Source organism: Neophocaena asiaeorientalis, unplaced genomic scaffold, assembly GCF_003031525.2.
Source record: "Neophocaena asiaeorientalis asiaeorientalis breed wild unplaced genomic scaffold, Neophocaena_asiaeorientalis_V1.1 scaffold232, whole genome shotgun sequence".
In the NCBI taxonomy this organism is placed as follows: Eukaryota; Metazoa; Chordata; class Mammalia; order Artiodactyla; family Phocoenidae; genus Neophocaena; species Neophocaena asiaeorientalis.
This window is the reverse complement of record NW_020175672.1, coordinates 237,170-264,802: the sequence shown is the minus strand read 5'-3', so window position 1 is coordinate 264,802 and position 27,633 is coordinate 237,170. Positions and strand designations below refer to the sequence as shown.

General features: G+C 46.2%; 2 protein-coding genes and 1 non-coding gene across 4 annotated transcripts in view; 2 read left to right on the top strand and 1 right to left on the bottom strand.

Moving 5' to 3' along the window:
• Nucleotides 1-9,114: 9,114 nt before the first annotated feature.
• TRNAE-CUC (transfer RNA glutamic acid (anticodon CUC)) lies at nt 9,115-9,187 on the bottom strand. Its single transcript has one exon. It is a non-coding gene; the product is annotated as a tRNA-Glu (tRNA).
• Nucleotides 9,188-14,492: 5,305 nt separating this feature from the next.
• LOC112390749 (folate receptor alpha-like) lies at nt 14,493-18,966 on the top strand. The gene is made up of 4 exons (XM_024731818.1): nt 14,493-14,546; nt 14,633-14,806; nt 17,755-17,949; nt 18,044-18,966. The coding sequence occupies exons 2-4, from the start codon at nt 14,645-14,647 to the stop codon at nt 18,221-18,223; spliced, it is 537 nt and encodes a 178-aa protein (XP_024587586.1). The 5' UTR covers nt 14,493-14,546; nt 14,633-14,644; the 3' UTR covers nt 18,224-18,966.
• A 2,807-nt stretch (nt 18,967-21,773) lies between these two features.
• LOC112390775 (folate receptor alpha-like) overlaps nt 21,774-27,633 on the top strand; it is a 6,471-nt gene continuing 611 nt past the window's right edge. Inside the window, exons 1-4 of one of the 2 annotated variants that reach the window (XM_024731842.1) lie at nt 21,774-21,874; nt 24,701-24,858; nt 26,546-26,734; nt 27,491-27,626. In XM_024731842.1, coding sequence (XP_024587610.1) covers nt 24,709-24,858; nt 26,546-26,734; nt 27,491-27,626 — 475 coding nt within the window. In that variant the 5' untranslated portion in view covers nt 21,774-21,874; nt 24,701-24,708. Of the gene's footprint in view, nt 21,875-24,688; nt 24,859-26,545; nt 26,735-27,490; nt 27,627-27,633 lie in introns of both variants that reach the window. The other variant, XM_024731843.1, reaches the window with a different exon arrangement.

Below are 27,633 nucleotides of genomic sequence, written 5' to 3'. Positions count from 1 at the left end.
TTCAGAATGGGAAAGAGGAAAATAAAGTATGAAATGGGATAGAAAGTTGGGAAGAAAGAGAAAGGAACAGAGAAATTTACCTTGTGGGGTCAAGTTGGCTAAAATGGAATTGTTACTATAAGGTTTTTTTTAAAACATAGGCTTTAGTATCAGTAAGTATGCTTATGTATTTTCTTTCATTTGCTAAAAGGACAAAGTTATCTTGGAGCATTGATCTACTCCTCATAAGAGATTACAAAAGGTTTTTCTTTACCTTTTAAGTAATCTGGCTAGGAATCAAAGATGTTGTGTTTTACCAAAATAATTTCCTCTGCTTCATGTTATCTTAATCAGGTGTTTGATTACTAAGAAAACTGAGTCTTCTGAATATTATGAGAACTCACAACTCTGGGGCCTTCTGTATTTGCCTTTTAAATCTTTTGTCACTTTGGTTAAGTAGATAATTAAGTATTTTTTCATAATGATCTGTGATGTAATTTAGTTAAGTGTCTAAAACCTTTTGATATTTTGGACAAACTTCCCCAAATCCAATTCTAAGTGAAGTCTTTTTGACCTGGGAGTAACTTTGGGATTTTCTAGAGGTCTAAGGAAAACTGGATTCATAAAACTGCTAACAAAAGATCAAGGTCAAGAATTAATTATAAGCCTGTGCGCCACAACTACTGAGCCTGTGCTCTAGAGCCCGTGCTCCGCAGCAAGAGAAGCCAACCCAATGAGAAGCCCGTGCACTGCAACGAAGAGTGGCCCCCACTCGCCACAACTAGAGAAAGCCTGCATACAGCAATGAAGACCCAATGCAGCCAAATAAATAAATTAATTAATTAAAAAAAGAATTAATTACATAGGATTGAATGAACTGCTGAGGATAATTATAATTGTTTAATGCCTTTTGCTTGAAGCACTGTTGGTTCTTTAATCTTTTGTTTTCCAGATTTAAGGAAACTTTTCCTCTTAAGCTATGACTTACAGTAATTTGGTAAAGTATATCTTTGTGAACAAAGATGAAACAATTACTTTTCCCTCCTACCTGATCCCTCCAGAATTTGGAAACTCCCATTGAGTATTCTTATTTTCATGGCAATATAGTTATTTGCATAAGGGCAACAAGAATCTGCTCTCCTTGTGACAGGACAAAATTGGAAATGTTAATTATATCACCAAGGTTTTTGACAGGAATATCATATTTGAGAGAGACATACACAGACTCAGGTATGGCCAGATGGCTTTAAGGAAATAAGGTGACTTTATAGAGTCAACAAACCCCTTGGAAAAATCACCCTAGTACCTTGCTTACAGGGTTTCAGCAGCATTATGAGATCACTTCTGGAAGGCCCAAGAACCTCAGGATATTTTGGGAACCTCAAGAAGAGAGAGGAATTCACCCAATTCTACAGATATTGCAGGCAAAGTCTGATGGTAAATTCTACTTGGTTTCCTAGCCTCAAGAGGCATTTAAAAATTCAATCTGGAGATTCCTTATGAAAAGTTCCAGCAAGGCAGACTTAAAAGAGCCTATACGATCAATCACTATTCTTGCTGCACCTATGTAAATAATCAGGCCACGTTTAATGAGACTAGACTTATTTTGCAAACAAATTAGTCTTACTTTGATTATCTCTGATAGAAATGGGAGTGAGTATATAGAGAAAAAAATTATGTTTCAATGGAAAACTATTGTATACCTTGGAGACATCAGATTCTAGTCCTGTTAATCGTCTTTGGCATTTTGTTTTGTACCTGTCAACTGGACTGGATGCTGAATTCTTCTTGTTTCCTCCAATATCTGGCTACAACTCTCCAGACTAATGTTTCCAATTTTTCTGCCACCCTCTGACTTGGAATCATTAAGAACAAAAACCACCCTTTCCCCAAAGCTATGCAGGCTGAAGTGGGACAACTTGATGTAAACTTCAGAGAGATCTCCACGACAGCTCATGTATGGACAATCTTCATGACTGTTGCTATGTGGGCCACTAAGAAAAATCACCAGAGACATTCAAACTGCAAACCAGGAAAATCTATCAGATTGCCATTGTCTGCCCTCATTCCATCTGAAAATGCCTCAAGCCTGACGTCTAGAAATCTTCTTGACTGTTGCCTTCAGAACTCAGAAACCTGGATTATAATACGCTCCAGTCATGAACCTTTTTTGTTTGCTTGTTTCTTCTGTTTCCCTAGAAATGCCTCTTATTAAATACCTGATCCAAGGGAATTCCCTGACAGTCCAGTGGTTAGGACTTGGAGCTTTTACCGCAGAGGGACTGGGTTCAACCCCTGGTCAGGGAACTAAGATCCCACAAGCGTCGAAGGCAAAAAAAGTTTAAACAGTTAAATAAATAAATAAATACCTGATCCAAATACCTGCGTCATGTAGGCCTAACTTGGGGAACCCACCTGCACCACTGCTTCCAAAAATGGGATATAACCCTTTAACTCACCTATTCTCAGGACTAAAAGACTGGTTCGATGAGATATAGAGCAATCTCCCAACTCAGGACAGGTTCAACACTACTTACACCAAATGGCCCAAGATGTTAAAGTATTCCACAATCTTACCAAATCTTTGAACAGATTGCCAGCGCCCCCGCCTCCCCCGGAGATAACTGATCTACTTTCAAGACTGGACTTTTCAAGTTTGATACAATGGCTATGGACTGAATTTCAGACTATTGCCTGTATAATTATTATCAGATTTGCTACTATAACCCTATTTAGATGTGCAATTTCTGGTTACAATGTACCCTACCCCGACTTTTAGCCAATCAGGTACCCAGCCAGTTAATGTCCTCACCATTGATTCTGATGCTTCTGCATCACAGGGAAGATTGCATTGTAAACCCTGACAGGTTGTTGGATTTTTATGTTTTTTTATAATGCAAGTGCCTGACTTAAGTTTTGGTTGCCTATGTATCCACTTCAAAGATGACTATCTTTTGGGCAGGGGTAGGAAATAATTTAAAATTTCCTTCCTTCCTTCTTTTCTTTCCAAATACACCAAAGAGTCACGCAATGCTGCTAGCATTGGATGCAATCCTGGGCCACAAGTCTGCACACTCTTTTGCAACTGGTTCTGTGATGGCTGAACCTTTCATCTCGCCTCTACTGTTTACTATGATCCCAGTGTTATCTTCAAATTAAAGAAACATGCCACCTTTTCTCTGGTAAGACTTTTGTTGTCAAATTACCGCTGCTGGATGTACTTTCTTTCTGAGCTCTGGTTTGCCTTTCTTCTTTAAGTACTTTTTTTTTTTTTGGCCATGCCACGAGGCATGTGGGATCTTAGTTCGCCTACCAGGGATGGAACCCATGCCCCCTGCACTGTAAGTGCAGAGTCTTAACCACTGGACCACCAGGGAAGTCTGCTAGTTTGCCTTTCTTGACAGTGGCCCTCACCATATCACCCATACCAGCAGGAGGAAGTCTATTCAGTTGTCCCTTGATCCCCTTCACAGAGACGATAAAAAGATTTTGGCTCCTGTGTTCAAAGAAGGCTATCTAGAACAAACACATTGCCAGCCACTAGATAAAAAGCCAGGCCGCCTCCCTGCGTTGAGGTTCCTTTGTTTTAGCGATGTTGGTTGAATTTGATAACTGTTTGGGCCGCTTGTTTTTTCTCTTTCCATGCTTTAAATTTCTGTCCTTATGTTTTAAATTCACCAATAAAGAGTGAGCGCGCAAAAACCTTGGTCCCCACCCTTGACCCCAATAAAAGCAGAAGCCCAGGCTCACACATGCTTTCTCTCTCTCTCCCCATGACCTCGCTGTGCGGCCCCAGGTGCTGTGTGACTTCCAGGTGCTGTAAGTAAAAAACCTTTGTTTTTTCAAAGTTTCCCAGCAACTTTGTTGCTGAAGGGTGTCTTGCAATCATAATAAGAACCACATCATTGCTTGATAGGCTGAGACCGGCACAAAACACCCCTCCATATCCACAGGGCTCTCCTTTCCTCATTTCACTGTGCTCTCTGCCCAAATATCACCTCCCCTTTCCCTGCTTTAATTTTTTTCATAGCACCATCACCAACTATGTTTTCTCTCCCCTCCTCTCCTCCTATTAGAATGTCAGCTTCATGTCAGCAGGGATTTTGTCTGGTTCACTGTTGTAGCCCCAACACCTAGAACAGCCCAGCACATAGTAGTCACTTGATTAATCTAGAATTGATTTGTTGAATAAATCCCCACTGCCACCCTGCTGGTCCAAGGCACCATCACCCCAGGCCTGGACTCCTGAAGCAGCTCCCTAACTAGTCCACCTGGCTCACCCCCATGCCCACACTCAACCCCTTCTGCAAACACCAGCCAAGGGGATATTTCAAAACTGCCAACTGAATTCACTCCCCAGCTTAAACTCTGCAATGATCAAATAATTTGATAATTCCTCCAACTGATGAGATTTTGTGGAAATAGTCACTCTTACTGGTATGAGTGCACACTGGAGGGCAATGTGATAATATTTCTCAAAGTAAATAATGTATGTACCTTTTGTCCCAACAATTCCATATCTAGGAATTTATCCTCTAAGTAGGTTCTTTTTTTCTTCATTGTTTTATAGAATTTAAAGAAATTTGTAAATTGTGGTAAAATATACATAACAAAAAATTTACCATTTCAGCCATATTCATGTGTACAGTTCAGCTTCATTAAGTACATTCATATTTCTGTGAAACAACCACTACCATCCACCTACAGAACCTTTTCATCTTCTCAAACTGAAACTCCATACCCATTCCCCTCTCCCCAGCCTTCTGCCAACTACCATTCTACTTCCTGTCTCTATGAATTTGACTACTCCAGGTACCTCATATAAGTGGAGCCATACAATATGTGTCCTTTTACGACTGGCTTATTTCACTTAGCATAATGTCTTCAAGTTTCTTCCATGTTGTAGCATGTGTCAGAATTTTCTTCCTTTTTAAGGGTGAATTCCATTTTTAAATTCCATTGTGTGTATAGACCACATTTTGTTTATCTATTCATCTGTTGATGGACCCTTGGGTTGCTTGCACCTCTTGGCTACTGTGGAATAGTGCTGCCATGAAAATGAGTATACAAATATCTATTTGAGTTCCTGCCTTCAATTCTTGAAGAAATAGAATTGCTGGATCATATGGTACTATATTTAATTTTTTAAGGAACCACCATACTGTTTTCACAGTAGCTGCACCATTTTGAATTCCCACTCCTCTACATAGATTCTTACGTACAAGGATGGATAGATATGCAAGGACACTCACTACAGCACTGACTGAAGTAGTAGAAGCCACTTAAAGTCAATAGTTATTTACGTTAATAGAATCACATAGCTCTATATACACTGATAAGGAACGATCTGTAGCACATCCTGTTAAATGAACAAAGCAAAGTGCAAGGGAATTGGGGGTAACCTTACTTCTAGGGATTGTTGCCATGGTATCCTGTTGCAAGATTGGCCCATCCACTCTCCACAGTAGCCTGGTCTCCCTAGGGGCTGAGTACACCTAGATGCTGGACTCAGGGCTGACCATCTGTTCTTGGATGTGATGAAAAGGCATTCTGTTCCTGTCATAATCTTTGATCATCTGCGATAGAAAGCCTTTGAGAGCAGTCATGCATAATGTGGGCTCCAGGTCAAAGCAAAAGGTAAAAAAACAATAGCTATAGTTTTAGGTGTCACAAATCACTGTACCTTTCATCTAGGGGCTGCTGAGAACCAAGGACGTTGATTAAAGACATTCAGGAGAACTGGATGAAGGTTGGTCTTGGCACTCATCAGGGACTATAGTAGAGTATTTAGCACTGGCAAATCAGTGCAAATCACTGGCAAATCAGTCAGACCTGGCCTTGGCCATGATCATGGAAGCTGGGATTGGAGGGTGTGAATTTCAAAGAAGGTATGATTCTACAGGCCCACTGGTTGAGGACACACCACCCTCTCTTTGGACCCTGTGGGTGGGGTGGGGTAGGTCTTAACACCGTTTGTAAAAGTACAGAGATGGGAATAATATGACTTTGGTTACTGGAATAATTATGGTGGTGGTGGCGGGGAAGACCCCAGATCTGTGATCAGCCTCCATAGAAATATTTGCTCAGAAACATTGTCAGGATTGAGGAAGCCCTGAGGAGCCAGTATTATCTGTGAAATCTTCTGTTCACTACAAGGACAAATCATAAAGTAATTGAGGCAGTGCTGATTTCTTGAATAATTCTTCAGTCCACTGTCTTAAAAGCACTGTGCAGAATATTGAAAGAGGATAAACAGAAATGTGAATTCCATAACTACTAAGATTTGTAACTGGTTGGATTTAAGGATCAGTGTGATAATCTGGTTTTCCTCAGAATCTTATTTTAGTAAGAATAACTGGGGAATTCCCTGGTGGTCCAGTGGTTAGGACTCTGCAATTCCACTGCAGGGGGCATGGGTTCAATCCCTGGGCAGGGAGCTAAGACCCCACAAGCCCCACAGTGTGGCAAAAAAAGAAAAAAAAAGAATAACTGCTATGTGACTGTATTAGGGTTATAAGCCAAATTATTTGAGACCCTTAAAAAGGCAGTACTATCACAGTGTTACCAGTTATCTATTGCTGCATAACAAACCATCTCATAACTACCGTGGTTTATTGTTGCAGGCCAAACTGGATGTTAAAATAAGTGGATTAAAGTATGATGAAGATATTTACATTGTGTCAAAGTCTCTTCCCACCAAATACTGATTACTCACAAAGGGAAACTAATAACTATATGGTAGAAAAACCACCTTAACCAAATGATTACCAGCATCCTGTACAACATCATGTATCCCTTGATATGATGCAGTAAGAAAAGGACATTACTCCTCTGATTTTCTTGCCAAAAATACATAATCTCTACCTAACTATGAGAAAATATCAGACAAACCTAAAGTGAGGGACATTCTATAAAATAACTGACCAGTACTCTTCAAAAGTGTCAGTCATAAAAGACAAAGACAGTTTGAGGAACTGTCATAGATTGGAGGAGAATAAAGAGACAGGACAATTAAATGCAATCTGGATTCATAGATTGATTGGATCCTGGACCAGAGAAGGGACATTGGTGCAAAAACTGGCAAAGATGAAATGAAGTTTATAAATGAATTAAGAGAATTGGATCAAAGCCAATTTCCTGATTTCTTATGATTGTATGCTGGTTATATCTCAACATTTGAGGAAACTGGATGAAAAGTATATAGGAACTGTACTACTTCTGCAATTTTTCTGTAAGTCAAAGATTACTACAAAATATAAAGATTAAAAAATAAAATACGCTTAGTGGTTTAAAATAATAGCTATTTTATAATATTTCAAGATTCTGTGAGTCAGGAATCTGGGCAAGACTCAGCAGGATAATCCTTCCGCTCCACGCTGCAGTGACTGGGGTCACTTGGTGGTATTCAGCTTGTGTCTGAGTTGGTCCTGAGCATCCAAGATGATTTTATTCATGTGCTTGGCACGTGGGCAAGAATTGCTGGAAGGCAGGCCTCAACTGCGGCCCCCTCCTCTCTATGTGGTCCCTGGGCTTCTCAATGTGGCCTCCCCTGCAGGGTAGTCAGTCTTCTTACATGGTGTCTCTGGGATCTAAGAGCTAGTATTCCAAAATACACGAAGTAGAAGCTGCCAGTCCCTGTCTTGGTCAATTTGGGTTGCTGTAACAGAATACCATAGATTGGGGGGCTTAAACAACCAAAATTTATTTCTCACAGTTCTTATAACAGACAAGAACAAACCTGACTACCTGTCGGATCTCTTCCTTTAGCTCAGACCCTCGTGCTCTATTGCCCATGCTTACTCAAGCTGGCTCTGCACCTTTTGTAAAGAACGTTGCCTATAGCCTGAAATATACATGATAGCCCATTCTGGAGGCTCTGACCTTTAAAGGTGTAACACTTTTCCCTTCCTATAGAGATAAAAAGTTGCAGAACAGGGACTTCTCTGGTGATCCAGTGGTTAAGACTCTGGCACTCCCAATGCAGGGGGCCCGGGTTTGATCCCGGGTCAGACCCCGTCAAGGAACTAGATCCCACATGCCGCAACTCTAGATCCTGGGTGCCACAACAAAGATCTCACACGTGGCGACGAAGATCCCACGTGCCGCAACTAAGACCCGGTGCAGCCAAATAAATAAATATATATATTTTTTTAAAAAGTTGCAGAACAAAAAATAGCAATTGCTGGTTAGAACTTCACGCTTTCACTGCCAAGGGTGTGGGTTCAATCCCTGGTAGGGGAACTAACATCCTGCAAGCCACGTGGTGTGGCAAAAAAATAAATGAATTAACTTAGAAAAGAAAATAACCATTGCCTTGTTGCAGGTTTATAGGAACATTGTGACCAGGATTTGGACAGCTGCAAGAACTAAGGATCCCTGAACCAAGAAGTGTGCAACAACCAGCCACACCTCCTCCCCCTTTTAGTACAAAAGAAGCCTGAATTCAAATTCAGGTAAGATGGTTCTTTGGGACACTAGTCCACCACCTTAGCCTGCTGGTTTTCCATATAAAGTTGCTACTCCTTGCCCACAAAACTCATCTCTCAATTTATTGTCCTGTCATGTGGCGAGCAGTACAAGCTTGGACTTGGTAACATTCTGAAGCCTGGGAGTCTGAGATCAGGGTGCCAGAACAGCCAGTTCTGGTGAGGACCATCTTCTGGGTTGCAGACTGCTGACTTCTTAATGTATCCAGACATGGTAGAGAGCAGAATGAGGCAAGTTCTCTCATGATTCTTATAAGGGCACTAATCCCATCTAATACTAATCACCTCCTCTAACCCTAATCACCTCCCAAAGGTCCCACCTCCTAATACCATCACATGGAAGATATACGGTTTCAACATACGAATTTTGGAGAGACACAAACATTCAGTCCATAACAGTCCCTTACAGCCTGGAGCTAGAAACCGGCAGAGTGTCACTTTCACCATATAATATTAGTCAGAGCAGTCACAGGGCCTGTCTACATTCAAGTGAAGGGGACACAGACTTCACTTCTCAATAGTCAAAGAATTTGTTCCTTTTTTTTTAACCCATCGCACATGGGAAAGAGATTAGATTAATCATAACCCTTGGTTCTTGGCATACGTTTTTTGGTTTTTTGGATGCGCCACGTGGCTTGTAAGATCTTAGTTCCCCAACCAGGAATCGAACCTGCACCGTTGGCAGTGAGAGTGCCAAGTCCTAACCACTGGACCACCAGGGACTTTCTCCAGCATACTCTCATCATTGATGCAGGCATGGACTGCCTTTATATATTTATTTGTTTGTGTATTTGCTTAGCTTTTTTCAAAAAGGCAAAGGAAAGCTTATGTTTTTCCTTTTTGTGTCATTTATGATTTGTATACCTGCTTGATAATATGACTAGAAAGAACTTCTAAGCTTATCTCTGGTTGGAATGGGGTGACACGATACTCTTATTTCTAAAATATCATATTTCCCTTATTTGGCAAAACTTAGCAGAACTAAAAAAATAACTGTACAGTCTAAGAGGTTTCTGGAGAGAGAGGCTTGAACTTCCCTGGCGGCCCAGTGGTTAAAACTCTGCGCTTCCACTGCAGGGCCCTGGGTTCAATCCCTGGTCAGGAAACAAAGATCCCGCATGCCGCTCATGGTGCGGCCAAAAAAAAAAGAGAGAGACAGGCTCTAAAGGTTGTTCTAAAAAGTAAACACAGGCTGTGGTTTCGCAGCTAAATTTCCTGTAGGTAAGGTAGGAAAATAAAACGTCTGATCTGGAGATGGTATTACAGTGAAAACGCATGGGCTTCGCAATTAAACCCACTTGGGTTGAATCCTGACTCCTCTACTTTCTAGCTGTTTGGGAATTCAGCTAGTTCCCAGAGCCTCAACTTCCTCATCCTTATGTTGGGAATAATGTCAACTTTGCAGGGTGTTGTGAGGATTACAAGACACAACAGTGTAAGTAAAGCATCTATTATTCTAATTGGTATAAAGTAGTTCTCAGTATATGACTACTAGTGTGATTATGTACAGTAATGTTTAGTAGGCTACAAATAATACTTTCAAACTACTCCTAAGAGAAGGAAGACAGATAGATATACACGTCCCTATTTAGAAACTGAAGATACGAAGACCAGGAACACACTGAAGATCACAGGCTGGTACAATGGAAGGAGGGCAGGGGACTGCTGACTGTGGTCCAGCACTCAGCACTGATGGAGCCCTGGGCAGGCAGATGGGGCAAGGTGAGCACCTCATAACCGGACACTGACCTTGTCACCTCAGACTTACCTGCGGCAGGACCATGTACTGAGAACAGACTGAAACCACAGACCCTGCCCCCTGGAGAGGCATTCTACTAGCTGAGTAAGTGATGACAGGATTTGGAGGTTTTCCCCAAATCATAATGGGAAAAAATCAATATACATGACTAAAAAAAAAAAACAAGGGGCTTCCCTGGTGGCGCAGTGGTTAAGAATCCGCCTGGCAATGCAGGGGACACGGGTTCAGGCCCTGGTCTGGGAAGATCCTACATGCTGTGGAGCACCTAAGCCCGTGCGCCGCAACTACTGAGCCTGCGTGCACTCTAGAGCCTGCGAGCCACAACTACTGAAGCCCGCGTGCCTAGAGCCCGTGCTCCACACCAAGAGAAGCCACCGCAATGAGAAGCCCTCGCACCGCAACAAAGAGTAGCCCCCGCTCGTCACAACTAGAGAAAGCCTGCGTGCAGCAATGAAGACCCAACGCAGCCAAAAATAATAAATAAAATAAATAAACAAATAAGAGCAGTACCATTTGTCTTCCTAAGTGAGGTAGCAGTTTTACTGTCTGCAATAATGTTTGAGAAATGAAGACTGAGAATCAAGCACCTTTAGCTAGCAAAAGTGAACTTTTCCTTCTTAACTTTTTGTTATAATGGTTAATGAAACAATTTTTTGTCACAGAGAGCATTTGAATGAATTTCAGACTGTAAAAAGCACAAAGAAGTAACTTGAAGGTTATGCTATCAAATGTGACAATAATACTCTAGTGTATAAGTGTGGATAACTTGATTTCATGAGGTTTCTGTTTCTTTTGTGAAAAGCATAAATGTATAGTAAAAGTATCCAAAAATGCAAAGCATAGAACAGTATGCCATCATCTGTGCATAAAAATGGGATATGTGTGGCATAAATGCATAGAATTTCTCCGGCAGCATACCCAAGGAACTAGGACTATTGGTAGCCTCATGTTTATACTTTTGTAAACATATGTATAGCATCCATAACTGATATGTAGCGTTGTTTACACTGTTAATCATGTTATTCAAATTTACATAAATGGTATCAAATCAGATGCATCATTCTGTATCTTATTTTTCCATTCAACCTTTTGTATATTTATATAACTATACATAAATACATGCATATTTCAATAAACTATATGTATATTCACATGGTTCAAAAATCAAAACAGCATAGAAAGGTTTACAGAGGAAAGTCTCATCCCTAAGCCGTGCCCTCTCCCCAAGCAACCACTTAAAAAAATTTTTTTTTGTACCTTTCCATAATTCTCTTTCTTTCTTTCTTCCTTTCTTTACTTTTTTTTTTGGCTGTGCTGTGCATCTTGCATGATCTCAGTTCCCCAACCAGGGAATGAACCTGGGCCATGGCAGTGAAAGCCCGGTATCCAAACCACTAGGCCACGAGGGAACTCCCTCCAAAGTTTTCTTATGCAAACACATATATTCTCCCTCCTCCTTTTTTACACAAAAGATTGCATTCTATTGTCACCTTTCTGCACCTTTCTTTTTTTTTTTTAATTGAAGTATAGTTGATGTACAATATTATATGTTACAGGTGTACAATATAGTGACTCACAATTTTTAAAGGTTATACTCCATTTATAGCTATTATAAAATATTGGTGATATTTCCTATGCCATACAATATATCCTTGTAGCTTATTTCACACATAAAAGTTTGTACCTCTTAAGCCCCTACCCCAATGTTGCCCCTCCCACCTTCTCTCTCCTCACTGGTAACCACTAGCTTGTTTTCTATATCTGTTTCTTTTTTGTTATATTCACTAGTTTGTTGTATTTTTTATTCTATTTAAAAAAAATTTTTTTTTTGGCTGTGCCCTGAGGTATGTGGGATGTTGGATCTTAGTTCCCCAACCAGGGACCGAACCCTTGCCCTCTGCAGTGTAAGCATGGAGTTTTAACCACTGGACTGCCAGGGAATTCCCTGTTGTATTTTTTAGATTCCACAATAAGTGATATCATCCAGTATTTGTCCTCTGTCTGACTTATTTCACTCAGCATAATACCCTTCAAGTCCATCCATGTTGTTACAAATGGCAAAATTTCATTCTTTTTTATGGCTGAGTTGTATTCCAGTGTGTGTGTGCACGTGTGTGCAGACACATCTTCTTTACCCACTCATTTGTTGCTGAACACTAAGGCTGCTTCAATATCTTGGCAATTGTAAACAATGCTGCTATGAACATTGGGGTGCATGTATCTTTTTAAATTAATGTTTCTGTTTTTTTGGATATACATCCAGGAGTGGAATTGATGGGTCATATGGTAGTTCTATTTTCAGTTTTTTGAGAAATGTCCATACAGTTTTCTACAGTGGCCACACCAATTTACGTTCCCACCAACAGTGTATGAGGGTTCCCTTTTCACCACATCTTCACCAATGTTTGTTATTTGTGTTCTTTTTGATGATAGCCATCCTGACAAGTGTGAGGTGATATTTCATTGTGGTTCTGATTTGCATTTTCCTGATGATTAATGATGTTGAGCATCTTTTCATGTGACTGTTGGCCATCTGCATGTTTTCTTTGATAAAATATCTGTTGAGGTCTTTGCCCATTTTTAAATCAGGTTGTTTGCTGTTTTGGTGTCCAGTTGTAGGAGATGTTTATATATTTTGGGTATTAACTCCTTATCAGCCATATCATTTACAAATCTCTTCTCCCATTCAGTAGGTTGTCTTTTTTTTTTTTTTTTTTTTGTATCTTGTTTTCACCCCATCCCTGTCCAACCCACTCCCACCACTCACTTCAGGAAACTTCTATTAATTTCTTAGTATATTTCGTGGGTTTTTTTTTTTTTTTTTTTTTTTTTCTGGTGGCACCACACAGCTTTCGGGATCTTAGTTCCCCAACCAGGGATGGAACCCATGCCCCCTTGCAATGGAAGCGCAAAGTCATAAACCACTGGACCGCCAGGGAATTCCCTTAGTAGGTTGCCTTGTCGTTTTGCTGATGGTTTCCTTTGCTGTGCAAAAGCTTTTAAATATAATTAGGTCCCATTTGTTTACTTTTGCTTTTATTTCCTTTGCTTTAGGAGACAGATCCAAAAAAATACTGCTTCGATTTATGTCAGAGTGTTACGCCTATGTTTTCTTCTAGGAATTTTATGGTTTCCAGTCTTACATTTAGGTCTTTAATCCATTTTGCGTTTATTTTTGTATATAGTGTTAGAGAATGTTCTAACTTCATTCTTTTACATGTAACTGTCCAGTTTTCCCAGCACCACTTATTGAAGAGACTGTCTTTTCTCCATTGTATGCTCTTGGCTCCTTTGTTGTAGTTTAATTGACCGTAAGTGTATACACCTTTCTTCTTTCACTTAACAATATACTTGGAAATTTTTCCATATTTGTACATCAAGAACTTTCTTATTCTTTTTCACCAGGTTAAATCTCATTGCGTGTACGTACCATAACTTGTTTAACTGGCCCCTAACTGAAAGACTATTAAGCTGTTTCCTAGACAAAGCCTCCAGCCTTCCTTGACAGAGCGGCTGATCAAGCAGTCAGGACGGGCTTATAAAAAAGTGTGCGGAGGTGGGGAGACACTCTACCATCCCAGGTGGACTGAAGGCAGAGGTAAGGGCAGGACGGGGAGGAAAGGCAGGAGCGGAGAGGCAAGGTGGGAGCTCCCCGGTGCCCTGGGAGGCTGGTTTCTCTCAGACTTTTCCTCTGGTGCCCCACCACCCACTACTCGGGCTCAGCTTCTCCTCCACATTCCCCTTACCTCTTGGCCTTCCCCCAGGTCTAGGCCTGACTCTGCCCCGGGGAACTTCCCAAGACCCGTCTGTGGGGGTTGGAGAGGGTTGCCTCCGTGTAAGGACCTGGGGTTTATTTATTTCTCTGGGCCTGCAGTCTCACTGGCTTCCCACATAGCTCTGCCCCTACTCCCGGCTCCCCTGGCACATGGTCCAGGACCTGAAGCAAGAACTGAATGGCTCAGTGGCCTTCATCTGGCCCCGGGTCAGCTTTCCTGTCTGCCCCACTGGCAATCTCTGGGCGCCTAAACCTAGACTGCTTTGGGCTAGTGGGAATGGGCTGAGGAAGCAGCAGCAGAGCCTGTCTGGCGCCCCTCCTCTCACTCCCCAACCCCATCAGCAGATCATGCCTCGTGGTTCCTCTTATGCAGGACTCTCTGATTGTGGGTGAAATACTGGCTGGCAAAATCCGGAAGGGGGTGTCTAGAGAGGGGTGGTGGCTCCCTCCGCTAGTGTTAAAATGTCCTCAGGTGGGGGTGGATTCCTACCATCTGGCCCAGACCTCGCCAGGCCGTTCGTGTCGCTCGGCTCAGCTGTGCTGTGGGGTAAGCTGGGTGGGGAGGCCAGAAGATCTGCGCTTGTGGGGGAGGCAGGAAATCTGACCAAGAGTCTTACGGTGGCTTTCTGGCAGAAGTGGGTGGACATGGCCTGGCGGATGACACAGTTGCTGCTTCTGGCTTTGGTGGCTGCTGCACGGGGTGCCCAGCCCAGGATTTCACAGGCCAGGACAGACCTGCTCAACGTCTGCATGGATGCCAAGCACCACAAGACAAAGCCAGGCCCTGAGGACAAGCTACATGACCAGGTGAGGATGGAGTGACGTCTGGGGTAGGGGAGACGGCTGACCCCAAAAAGGGGAGAAGTTAGGGAGATGGGAAGATCAGCTTTGGCAGGTGATGGAGGCAGGAGGGTGGCTGAGGTGATCCTGGTGGACCCTCTCTCAGAAGGCCACTACAATACCGGGGTGACTATTTATCTAGCACCCTCTATGGGCCAAGTGTTTTCCTCACACCTTGTCGTGAATGTGTCCAAAAGGCCTCCTTGGTAGGTGGATGGTGGTCTCTACTTATACAAATGAGGAAATAGGCCCAGAGAGGGCATAGGTACATGTGGGAACTGAGAAGCCAGTCATTAGCAGGTGCCAGGAGAGGGACTGGTGGAACCTTTCCCAACCTTCATTATGTGCCAACCCACGGAACTCAAAGTCAAGGTAGAAGAGACAGGTCCCTCATGGTCACGATGTGACAAATAACTACAAACAGGCCAGGTCCCCACCCCCATTAGGTCCTGAAGAGACAGTGACAAATCAGGTATGCTGGGAAGACTTCCAAGCAAAGGGACCATTGGCCTTGGCCTTGGAGGATGAACCAGAGTTTTCCAGGAAGAAAAAGAAGGAAAAGGCAGCCTAGCAGAGGACAGCATGTACACGGGTTGGAGGGTGACAGCACAAGCAGTGGCAAGTCTAGTGTGGCCAGAGCCAAGGATACTGCTGCACACAGAGAAGGGGAGGTGAGGCCTGAGTCCCCGTGTCATAGGGAAGGCTCCTGAAGCAGCTCAGAGAATCTGAGCTTGAAGTTGAACTCCAGGCTCCTGAGAGATGTCGATATCTCATTCCTTCCGGTCACCCCCTCTCCTCCCTACAAGGCTTCACGCTGCTGGAGGGCTGGGGTGTTCCCAGGGGAAGACTGGCATGGACTGCTTCCAGGGGCTCCAAGTGAAAAGAGGGAAGCCCGGCAGCCCATTACCTCCGAGTCATTTCCAACTGTTCATTTGCTCTGTGTGTGTGCATGTGTGTGTAGTAAAATATCCATAACATAAAACTTGCTGTTTAAGCATTTCTAAGGGTACAGTTCTGTAGCACTAGGTAGATTCACATTGCTGTGCAAACATCACCACCATCCATCTCCAAAACTTTTTCATCCTCCCAAACTGAAAGTCCACACCCATCACTGCATTTCTAGAACTTTTAAAGTTCTTTATAGGAATTTTTTTTTTGCCGCACGCCGCGGCTTGTAGGATCTTAGTTCCCTGACCAGGGATCAAACCTGGGCCCTCGGCAGTGAAAGCGCACTGGACCGCCAGGGAATTCCCAGAACTTTTTAAGTTCTAAAGGTTGCTTTAAAGAACGCTAAGCAGCACTTCCTCTTTACCAAGAAATGATGCAGACACAGACCTTGGAGGGAGTCAGGTGATTCTAATTCTGAGGGATGCAGGCTATATGGGAGTGGCTGGTTTTGCTGAGTCTCTAGCATAGGCCAGGAAGTGCTTTTCATTCTATTTAATTTAGTCAATTAATTTATTTATTGGCCGTGTAGCACAGCTTACAGGATCTTAGTTCCCCGACCAGGGATTGAACCCACTACGCGGGCCTCTCACTGTTGTGGCCTCTCCCGTTGCGGAGCACAGGCTCCGGACGCGCAGGCTCAGCGGCCATGGCTCACGGGCCTAGCCGCTCCGCACGTGGCATCTTCCCGGACTGGGGCACGAACCCGCGTCTCCTGCATCGGCAGGCGGACTCTCAACCACTGTGCCACCAGGGAAGCCCACCCCGCTTTTCATTATATTAACTAACTCTTTTGGAGGCAGAAACCACTGATCCTGGCTGGCAGGTCAGGGATGAGGTGCATGGGGTCTTGCAGGGCGACCAAGAGTTGAGCACCTAAGGAACTGCATGCACGAAGCTGGGGAGGCCTGGAAGCAGGTTCTGTGGCAGCAGCCCCGGGCGTGGGCTGGGTTATTGGAGAGGGGTTGGGTTGGATCCACCCTCAGGGATTTTCCTTAGTTTCTCCTGCGTGCCCAGACCTGTCACATCTCCCTTCTCACTTGAGCCTGGATGCTAGAGCTCATCTCAGACATTTTTAGCAACTGGCTCATGATTGCTCAGCTCTTGACTCCCAGCCTACGGCAATTTCTAAAGAGAAATCCCCACCACTTCTACCATCTTACCTGCCTTGAATTCACCTTTTCTAGGACTGCATCCCATGTCTAGTCAGGCCCATGTTCAGGCCTATGTGTGGTCATTGCCCCTCTGCTTTTAAGACCTACCAGGAGTCCCCTCGCCTGGGGTTCTGGACCCTGAGAGGGCCAGACTGGCCCCCTTCCCCTCCACCCCTCACCGCAACCTGGACCAGGCTCCTCCCTCTCCTCTCTGTCCTGACGTAAAACCTTAACCTTACCATCCACAAGGGGTGCAGCTTACTTAAGCTCTGTAAAAATCGGAGTAACGATCTTTTACTCGATAACCGGTTATTGAGAAGATAAAGTGCAAAAGCCTCAGGGACTTTGCGTCTGCTATTTTCACTGCCCCCAATGATCTCTGTCTCCCCCCTCCCCACCCCTAACTAGAACCATAAGCGCAAGGAGGGCAGAGATGTGATCTATTTTGTTCATTACAGTATTCACAGCACCCAGCACAGTGCCTGCACTCAGTTCATACTGTCTCAGTGCAAAATGAGTAATCTAAATAACCCGGAAAACATGAAATAACTTTGTAAACTGCTGAGACATGTACAAATAATAATTACTCCCCCAGACGATGGTCCCCAGGTCTCCCACATCCCCTGTGTTACTTTCTGTTAAAAGTCAATACTATTATTGCCTCTACCCCACAATGAGGGCTCCTCCAGGCCAGGCTTAGAGGCAGCCTCCCCAGCAACGGTTCCTCTCGGTGACCTACGCGAGGCAGAGGAATCAGATTCTGGAGGAGATGGCCATGGTGGGTCAAGGACTTAGCCCCGTGTCTTCCCCTCCCAGTGCAGTCCCTGGAAGAAGAACGCCTGCTGCTCCGTCAATACCAGCCAAGAAGCCCATAAGGATATTTCCTACCTGTACAGATTCAACTGGGACCACTGTGGCAAGATGAAGCCCGCCTGCAAGCACCACTTCATTCAGGACACCTGCCTCTACGAGTGCTCGCCTAACCTGGGGCCCTGGATCCAGGAGGTATGGGCACCATCCCCACAGATGTGAACCTCAGCAGAGGGCAGGGCCCACCGGCCACTTGCAGGGAGGGCGTGGTCCAGGAACTCTGGACTGAGGGCAGAAGAGGCACCGCCCCCTTGGCCGCTGCATCCAGATGTGGTTCGACCCGGCCCAGGGCAACCCCAACGAGGAGGTGGCGAGGTTCTACGCTGAGACCACAAATTCTGGGGCCATGCCCCAGGGGATTGGACCTCTCCTGCTCAACCTGACCCAGATACTGCAACGCTGGTTCCTTGGCTAAGCTGTTTCCACTGCTGACACCTGGATACCTTCCTTGCCTGCACCCAACCTCAGCTCAGCCCAGCTCCACTCTCTCAGATGAGAAGGACTCACAATACCCTGGTCATTGGTTGCTGATCCAAGGTCCTACAGGGATCCTCTGACAGCCTATTCTAACAAATATATCTGTGTGTGTCCTGTGCCTTATAAATAATTGGGGGATGTGTGGGTTGGGGGTAGGGGCATGCCTCATTGCTTCATCATTCCTCTCGAGAGGCCCGAAGAAGAACTGGGACTAACATGAAGTTCAGCGGCAAGTAGGGGGTGGAAGTGGATCCCTTAGCCTGGGGCTCTTACTTCTGCACCAGCCTTCCCCCTCATGCCCCCTCCTGTGCCACAAGGAAACAAGGGAATTGGCGGAGGGAAGCTGGGGAGAGATTGGCAGATGAGTTACCAGGCTCCTGAAAGTGTCTTTCCCTTTCCCTCCCTTACTAGACGTGGGCTGGGATGGAGATATTAGTGGGCAGATCCCCGTGATGAACACTTGCATTGTCTCCATTTTTTAAAAATGACAATCCTACAGTGAAAACTCATGCACATAGTAGAATGCTATAGCATTGAATTCCAGAAGTGGGATTGCTGGGTCAAGGAGTATTTGGATTTATAATTTTGATAGTTACAATTTTACAGGGGTTATATCATTGTGGCCCCCACTAGCCTTGTTTCCCCACAATCTGGTCAACACAGTATAGCATTAAACTATGAATTTTCTGCTAAGCTGATTTTCTACTAAACTGATAGGTGGGATAAAGGGCATCTCAGTGGAGTTTTCACTTGCCATGTTTCTTACCATGAGAACACAGTTTCTGAGATCTTTCCATATTGATCTACAAAGATCTAATTCATTCTTTTCCATTGCTGGGCAATATTCGGTTCTATGTATAGATCACATTTAATTCAGTCACCTACTGATGGATATTTGAGGGAGGGAGGTTCTTTTACTCCAAATATTCCCTCTCTGGGTTCCTGGAATGCTCTTTTATACTCTGCAGGCTGACTCCTTGTAGCCACCTAGATTTCAACCTATAAGTAATTCCCCACTAAAATGACTTCTGACCACTCAACCAAAAGAAGTCCTCTTGTACAGATATCCATCCATCCACTGTGTTTACTGTCTGACTTTTCCCTAACAAAACATACACACCTGAAAGCAGGGGCCATGTCTATGACATTTTGTGCCAGATCCCCTGGGCCTGGGTCAGTGCCTAGCACAGAGGAGGTGCTTAGGAAGTGAAGGAATCCATGCACTCATTCTGTCAGTCAGCAGATGCCTTCTGAACACCCAATCTGCCAGTGTCGGCCGACAGGAAGGGAATTGAGTACCTTGCGCTGTCTGGTGGGGGCAGACAGATGTGAGAACCAGTAACTCTTAGAACAGTGAGCTGAGGGTTTGCTCCAGGGGAGCACAGAGTGTGGCGTAGTTCCGTGGAAGCCCATAAAGGTTAGGGAAGGCTTCCAAAGCATAATGTTTGCCAAGCAGACTAGGTGGAGGAATGGCATTCCGTGGAGAGGGTTCAGGAAGTGCAAAGGCTTGGAGGTGATAGAAGCACAGCAGAATTTCTAGGTGGCTAAGACAGAAGATAAGAGGGCAAGGGCAGGAAATGAGGCCAGAGAAGAAACACTGGATCTGCAACCCTCGAGACTCTGATGCCCTCACAGTGCTCTCTCCTTTCTTTGTGGAAGAAGCCAGGCTTGGAATCAGACTCAGCTCTAGCCCCGCTTTGCTGCCTGGGAACCGCAGTTTTCGCAGCTGTGAGGATGGGTGCTAAGCGACTGCATATGCCATGGGCTGGCACTCAGGAAAAGCCCCAGTTTCTCCCATCCCTACTCCCTGCAGCCCAGAGCCCCACCCACGCAGGGCCAAAGACCTTCCTTTCATCTTTGTCAAGTCACAGGGCAGCCTTCAGATCGGGGTCCACAAGGATGCCAATGGCTAACTTGGCTGGTATTAAGCTTCCAGTCTGGGCAGATACTCTCAGGATCGGCTCCACAGTGGATGTTTGACTGTATCCCTCCCTGTTGGCCAGGTGGCCTGAGCACTGAGGCTTCAGATTCAGAGCCTGGCATAAGGCTCAAGAAGGGCAGGGACTCCTCACGGATTAGAACTCCACCTCCAACTCACTTCCCACTTGCTGGTCGCTTCTTCTGAACCCCTGAGGTCTCAGAGGCCAAACATCACTCCTGCAGTGGAGGAACTATAAAGCCTAGTTTATGATCAGTTCCTGGCGCAGGGGTGGAGGATGGGGGACAGGGGTAAGTCCCATCTAGAAGAGCATCTAGAGGAATGCTTTTGGGCATTCCTAGACACCTGGTCATGATCCAATTAGGAGAAGGCTGAGCTGGGCTTGTAAAGCCAGGAGGGAGGTCTGGGGGTTCTAGCAGCCCTCTACCTGCTCAGGTCTTCAGAGGGCTTAACCCTCCCAAGTTATCACAGGAGTCAAGTATGGCTCACTCCGAGGGAGAGGGAAAGCAGGGCACAAGCTGGGGGTCTCCTGGGAGTTGATTTCTCCACTCTCCCCCCCACTGGAGTCAATTTCTTTGCAGGCTCTTTAGGGCTTTCCTTCCTGGCTGATTCTCCTGCAGTGATCCAGCTGCCTCCTCTGGCTCCCAGCCCCGCCCCCTGCTCCATGGGCTCAGACCTGTGGCCTTTCCAAGGATAGTGAGGCCCCATGTTCCTTAAACTTCTGCTGCCATCATAGGCTGATGGCTCCCACATCCAACCTGGACCCTTCCCCGGGCTTTCACCTCTACCACCACCTCCCCGCCGTGTTGCACACAGGCACCTCGACAAAACAGAGCTCAATGTTCACTCCGGCCCAAATTTGCTCCTCCCCTCTTCCCTTTCCCCACCAGTGGTACCAGCCTGGCCTCAGAGGGTGAAAAAAGAAAGGCTTCTGTCCCTGGCTAGGGTAGGAGTGGTGGGAGGAGTCTACATTAGAGCAGACTCTTAGCTGCTGGAGAAAAGAGACTTGTGTGTGAGTGGGTACGGGAGTGGGGGGAAGGGAGGGGAGCTGGAGCCTTGGAACAACTGAGGCTCTGGTAATCTGAACATCTGTGATTTTATAGCTGTACGTGGGCGATGCCTGAGGCTGCTGAGGTTGAAGAGTTGGTGGCTCTGTAAGTTGGGGATATGGGAGCTCCATACTCTCTACAGCTGCCTGGGAGCTGGGAAGCCCGAGCTCTAGCCCTTGCCCTGCAATGAGCTCTGTCCTGATTCTCTGGGTCTCATTCTCTTTATCGGTATAACAGGATGAGGGTGTTAGAAGTGGAGCAGATTTCTTTAAAGGATCCCAGCAGCTCAGGCTGCAAGGTTTTCTCAGAACTGAGTTTAGGGGAGAAAATGGAATAAGTGGGGTCTGGGGACTGGCCTTAGGCCTGCACTATTAATCCAGTCCCTCCCACCCATCACCCTTCCTTGGAGGCCTTGCTGGAGCCCACGTGCAATAATTAACTCCTGGGTGGCCTTCGCCCTATCCTAAGCGCCTCTCCTGGGCCACATTCCCACCGCCCGTCTCCTAGGCCACTAAGCTCCTTCTGTCCCCTAGAGTGAGGCAAGGGGACAGCAGAGCAGAGCAGAAGCCTGAGCCAGACCGAGGGCCACCTCTTCTCCCAGGTATGCCACTCTGTACCCCCTCTCAGAGCAACACACCCTAGGGCACTCCCAGCAAGTATTAAAGGATTTGAACTGGGAGGATCCACTGCCGAAAGGCAGAGAATCCAGAAGCAGAGACAGGGCCTGCCCAAGGTTAAACTACAAGTTAGCAGAACCCAGGACTCTTGCCTTTCAGCACAGCACTGAGTTCTCAGAGCTTCAAGTCTGAGACCCTGGGGGGAGGGGTGGCGGTGTTGAGGATGGTGATTGGTGGTGGTGGTGGGGTCTGAGCTGGACCCAGAACTGAAGCTGAGACTAGGAGGGGGGAGGGGCTTGCAGGGTGATGTAGGTGGCATGGAGGGGAAGAGAGCTCTGGCTCTAGAAAGCAGCCACAGCAAGAAAGACCACCGACTGAGTGGGATCCAGCAGGACCTGAGGAAAGGGTTTTCTCAGCCCTCCCAGTACTCCCCCAGCACTCTGTGTCAGTTACCCCTATGGGAGCCTCAGCACAGGGAAAGAGCAGGGGACAAAAGCTGAAGGAGCTCTGGACTTGAGGGTCCTGAGTTGGACTTGGGTGGTCCCTACTGTGTGACTTGGGACACGTTCCTCAACCCATGCCCAACTGATTCCTCAATCCGTGCCCAGCTGGCTAGTATTTCTTAGGGTTTTCCCCCCTACATTTAATCCTCAGGTGAGGAAACTAAGCCTCAAGATAATGTGAGTTATTTTCTCCCAAGGTCAAGCAGGAGGGGGAGTGTGAGAGCTGGGATCATGGACAGGCGGATCTGGAATCCTGTGCTCTAAACTGCTAGACTTTGTTTCCCCAAAGGAGCCTGATCCTGAATCACCTGGCATTTCCAAGAGTACAGATTTGTCCTGTGCTCTTGGAGATCAGGGAGTGATGGGATCAATGGAGAGATGATTGGGTCCTGGAATGAATGAATTAGCAAATGAATGAACACTGGAGTAAACAGTGTAGCAGGATAATGGATTGTGGAAGGGTGTGAAGTGAGGAGAGCTAGGTGGGAATATAATCCCAGGTTTCCCCCGAGCCCTGCTGGGCAGAGTCAGCCTGGAGTCCACCCAGTTCAGGCCCCATCCAGGAGGCCCAGGCAAGATGCTGGGGTTTTGCAGAAGATGGGGGCAATGTGGTGGCGAGGCAACTTTGTGAGCAGGGAGGATTCATAAGCTTTAGGAGCTGTAAGAAATGAATTCTGAGTGTTTTAGGAGAACCAGGCACCTGGTGACCAGCGGCATGAGGGAACAGGTACCTCCCAAAGCTCAGCATCAGAGGTCAGGGGATTGAGATGCTATGAAGGCCAAGGAGAGGCCAGCTCTGTAGCAGGGGTTCAGGAGCCTCCCTAGGCCCAAGGGGTGGTGGGCTGTTTGGCTGCCCATGTCCACCCCCAAGCCTCTGCCCTGTGACATCCTCCAGGTCACAGGGTCTCTGGGAGAGGCCAAATAATGAGGCTGGAAAGGGCTGGAAGCAGGGCTTTTTTTTTTTTTTTTTTTAAACATTGATCTGCATCTGGAGTTCCAAAACTAAGATAAACTTTTACACAAAGTCATTTGGTGTCAAAATCTGACCTGAGGGCTTCCCTGGTGGTGCAGTGGTTGAGAATCTGCCTGCCGGTGCAGGGGACACGAGTTCGAGCCCTGGTCCAGGAAGATCCCACATGCCACAGGGCAGCTAGGCCTGTGCGCCACAGCTGCTGAGCCTGTGCTCTGGAGCCCGCGAGCCACAACTGCTGAGCCTGCGCGCCTGGAGCCCGTGCTCCGTAACAGGGGAGGCCACCGCAATGAGAAGCCCACGTACCGCAGCGAGGAGCAGCCCCCGCTCTCCGCAACTAGAGAAAGCCGTGTACAGCAACAAAGAACCAAAGTAGCCAAAAATAAGTAAATAAAATAAATAAACTAAAAAAAAATCTGACCTGAAAATTAATGTGAGGTTATTATAGTTTTTACTTATTCCACCAGTATACCTATTTTCTCCCCCACAGAATGTGTGCTTGATCATTGACTGCCTGTAAATTGTATTATCTTATTTTGTATTCCCTTTGATATAACTGCCAACTAAAGAATGTCACTGCCACCCAGGTTCTATAAGGATTAAGTCATTAGTGACTGCAGTTGCTGACCCTTAACACACACTAAAAGAAATTCAGGGTGGAGATCAGGAACAAGGTACTCTGTGCTCTGGGAAAATTGGCAGAACAGGCCTTTCGGATGGTTAGATATTTTTAGGAAAAAATTTTATGAACACCAATTCTTGCATCTTCTCATATCTAGAAAAGCACTAAAACCATTAACTAAGATATCTGTTCCTTGCGACTAGCAGCAACCTTCTCCCGAGATGTGTGCTTGACTGCACGTACCCCTTGGCCGAAATCACATATGTACTGATCTCCCCCTTCACCTCTTCAGAACAGTTTTGCAGAGCAGTCTCCTGGGCTATAGACACTGAGTAAACTCAACTCAGAGCTCTTACATGGTACATTTTTTTCGGTCAACAAAATCTGAAAAGTTTTGAGCTCTGAAACATTTGCCTCCAAGGATTTCGAGCAAGGGATTGGGAACCTATGGCAATCTCCTGGCTATTTCTGCATTTTGCCCAAACTCCATCCCTTAGTTGCCCTTGATCCTCATGACCTTGTAAAGAAGCCAGGGAGATCCCAGCCAGGTACTGTCCCAGACCCAACCCTCCCTGAGGCTGGCAAGACTAGGGTGTCAGTCTGATCCGCCCTAGGCTCCACCCACCTAAGACTGTTATTAACACCTTGAGGACCCACCTCTGCATTCCCGCATTCTCACATTCCTTGCTGCCTTTGACCACAGTTATTTCTTCAGGGACAAGCATGGCCTGGAAGACAACGTGGCTACTGTTCCTTTTGGTAGGGGTGGCTGCCGTATGGACAGCCCGGCCCAGGACTGAGCTTCTCAATGTCTGCATGAATGCCAAGCACCATAAGGAAAAGCCAGGTCCCGAGGACAAGCTACATGAGCAGGTGGGCCGAGAAGTGGTCTGGGTTGGGGAAGAGCTGCCTCAGGGAACGTCTGCCTGCCTCCTTGGTGGAGGCACGGAGGCCGCCTGAGCAGGTCTTCAGTTTGCACTGGTTTATGGGCGACGTTTTAACACATACTGTGTGCCCAGTGTTGTCAGGCAATTCCAAGAGCTCAGCTTCTTGGTTGTTGGGTTTCCGTGTTACTAAAATCAGGAAGCAGGCCTGGAGAAGAACCTGGAGAGACCTGTCTGGGGGGTTGATTTTGATTTCTGAGTTTAGACTGGGGCTAACCCCTCCAAGGATCTGAGAGGAGAAAGAGCACACTGCATGTGGCGGCTTCTTTTCTGCCAGCCCCAAACAGCTCAGGAAAAGAGGGTCTTTCACAGTGAGGCTGGGTGCAAGACAAACATGTCCTCTGGGGCTGTCAACCCTATTGGACCTGAGGTCTCCTTCCTATGACAATGACTTTGCCACAATCCCTTCAATCTCCTGAACCTATCTAAAAGTTAAAAAAAAAAAAGTCAATGTGATGTCATAGCTGTAAAGAAAAAACCAAAAGGCAAGTCACTTGAACTATGCATTTCAATATGTAAATGTTCATATTTATCTCATCAGCAGATAATGGTCACAGTCCGCTGTTTGTGCTTGTTTTGCATCATTGAGCCCCTAGCTGCCAGTGCAGCCTGACAAATGGTGGTACTACTTGGATACTTCCAGCAGCCTTGACTTTACCCTCTTCAACCTATATATTTTTTATTTTATTTTTTTAATTTTTAAATTTTTTTATTTTTTTGCTGTACGCGGGCCTCTCACTATTGTGGCCTCTCCCGTTGCGGAGCACAGGCTCCGGACGTGCAGGCTCAGCGGCCATGGCTCACGGGCCTAGCCGCTCCGCGGCATGTGGGATCTTTCCGGACCAGGGCATGAACCCGTGTCCCCTGCGTCGGCAGGCGGACTCTCAACCACTGCGCCATCAGGGAAGCCCCTTCAGCCTATATATTTTTTAAAGTGCACATCTTAATATTGTGCTTTTATACTAAATTCTAGGCCATGGGTTTTCATTCATTCAATAAGAATGTACTGAGTATTTCTGTAATTAGAACTATTCTGGGGTTGCAGTTTATTTAACTTGCTTCCTTACCTCCAGGTCTTTCTCACCTGCTGAAAGAGGCTTAATCTTACCCTTATAGAAAACAATTTCCCATTCCTCTCCCGCTTTGTTTTTTCCCAAAGCAATTATCCAGTGATAAGTTTTCCTTGTGTTCCCAGTTTCTAGAAAAATGCCTGGGTTAGAATAAGTAGGAGCTCAATAAAGACTTGAATTAATGAATGTTGTGATGACTGCATCTCTGGGTGAGGCTCCCTCCTGGGATTCCACAGTCTTGGAAAGCCTTCTCCCCCAAAGAAGGCCCCCCAGTAGCAAGTGTTTCCCTGAAGACTGTGTTGGGGAATCAAGGACTAAAAGGGGAGAGGCTACGCATGTGAATATTCTGGTTATGCTGGGTATGAGAGTTAAAAGTCAGTATTATTATTGCCTCTACCCCACAATGAGGGCTCCTCAAGGCCAGGCTTAGAGGCAGCCTCCCCAGCGACGGTTCCTCTGGGTGACCTACCCGAGGCAGAGGAACCAGAATCTGGAGGAGATGGCCATGGTGAGTCAAGGACTTCGTCCCATGTCTTCCCCTCCCAGTGCAGTCCCTGGAAGAAGAACGCCTGCTGCTCCGTCAATACCAGCCAAGAAGCCCATAAGGATATTTCCTACCTGTACAGATTCAACTGGGACCACTGTGGCAAGATGAAGCCCGCCTGCAAGCACCACTTCATTCAGGACACCTGCCTCTACGAGTGCTCGCCTAACCTGGGGCCCTGGATCCAGGAGGTATGGGCACCATCCCCACAGATGTGAACCTCAGCAGAGGGCAGGGCCCACCGGCCACTTGCAGGGAGGGCGTGGCCCAGGAACTCTGGACTGAGGGTGGTAGTGAACGCAGCTCTTTTGCCCCTTTCCTGTTTGCCCATTTCTGTTCCCCTCTAACCTTAAAGGAGCCTAATTATAGGAATGAGATCACCAGGCAATTTAACCTAACTCCTGACTTATGCTCTCCTGAATAGACACTATGCCTTGCCTAACCTGTTGGTTCTTTTCCTAGATTAAAAGAAGTAAGAATGAAGAATTAAGTAGTTAAAAAATGACTAGCTCTCTACCTCCAACAGCTCCCTTAGCAATCCTGCAGGCAGATCACTTGGGCAAGATAATATCTGAAGAGAGAGTCAGCCAGTCTGCACACAATGGAGAATGATGCAGAATCCAACCTCCTGCCTTGATGATTCACTGAGATTCTTTCCCCTTTTTCCCTTTAAAAACTGTCATGGCTGAGCAGAATCTTCGGAGTTGGTCTCGGGACATGAGTTCACCTTTTCCCCAGATTGCCGGCTTTTCTGATTAAAGCAACTTTCCTTTCTACTGACACTGGCCTCTCACCTCTCGATTATGGGCTTTTGAGCAGAGAACAGCGGAACCGGAGTTTGGTAACAGTAGAGGCACCGCCCCCTCCCCCAGCCCTGGACCCCATCAAGGCTGTAGCAGCTGAGATCCCTGGCTGACTGGAGCCCTCCCTCCCCCCGCTCCCCCCAGGTGAACCAGAGCTGGCGCAAAGAACGGTTCCTGAACGTGCCCCTCTGCAAAGAGGACTGTCAGATCTGGTGGGAAGACTGCCGCACCTCCTACACCTGCAAGACCAACTGGCACAAGGGTTGGAACTGGACCTCAGGTGAGGG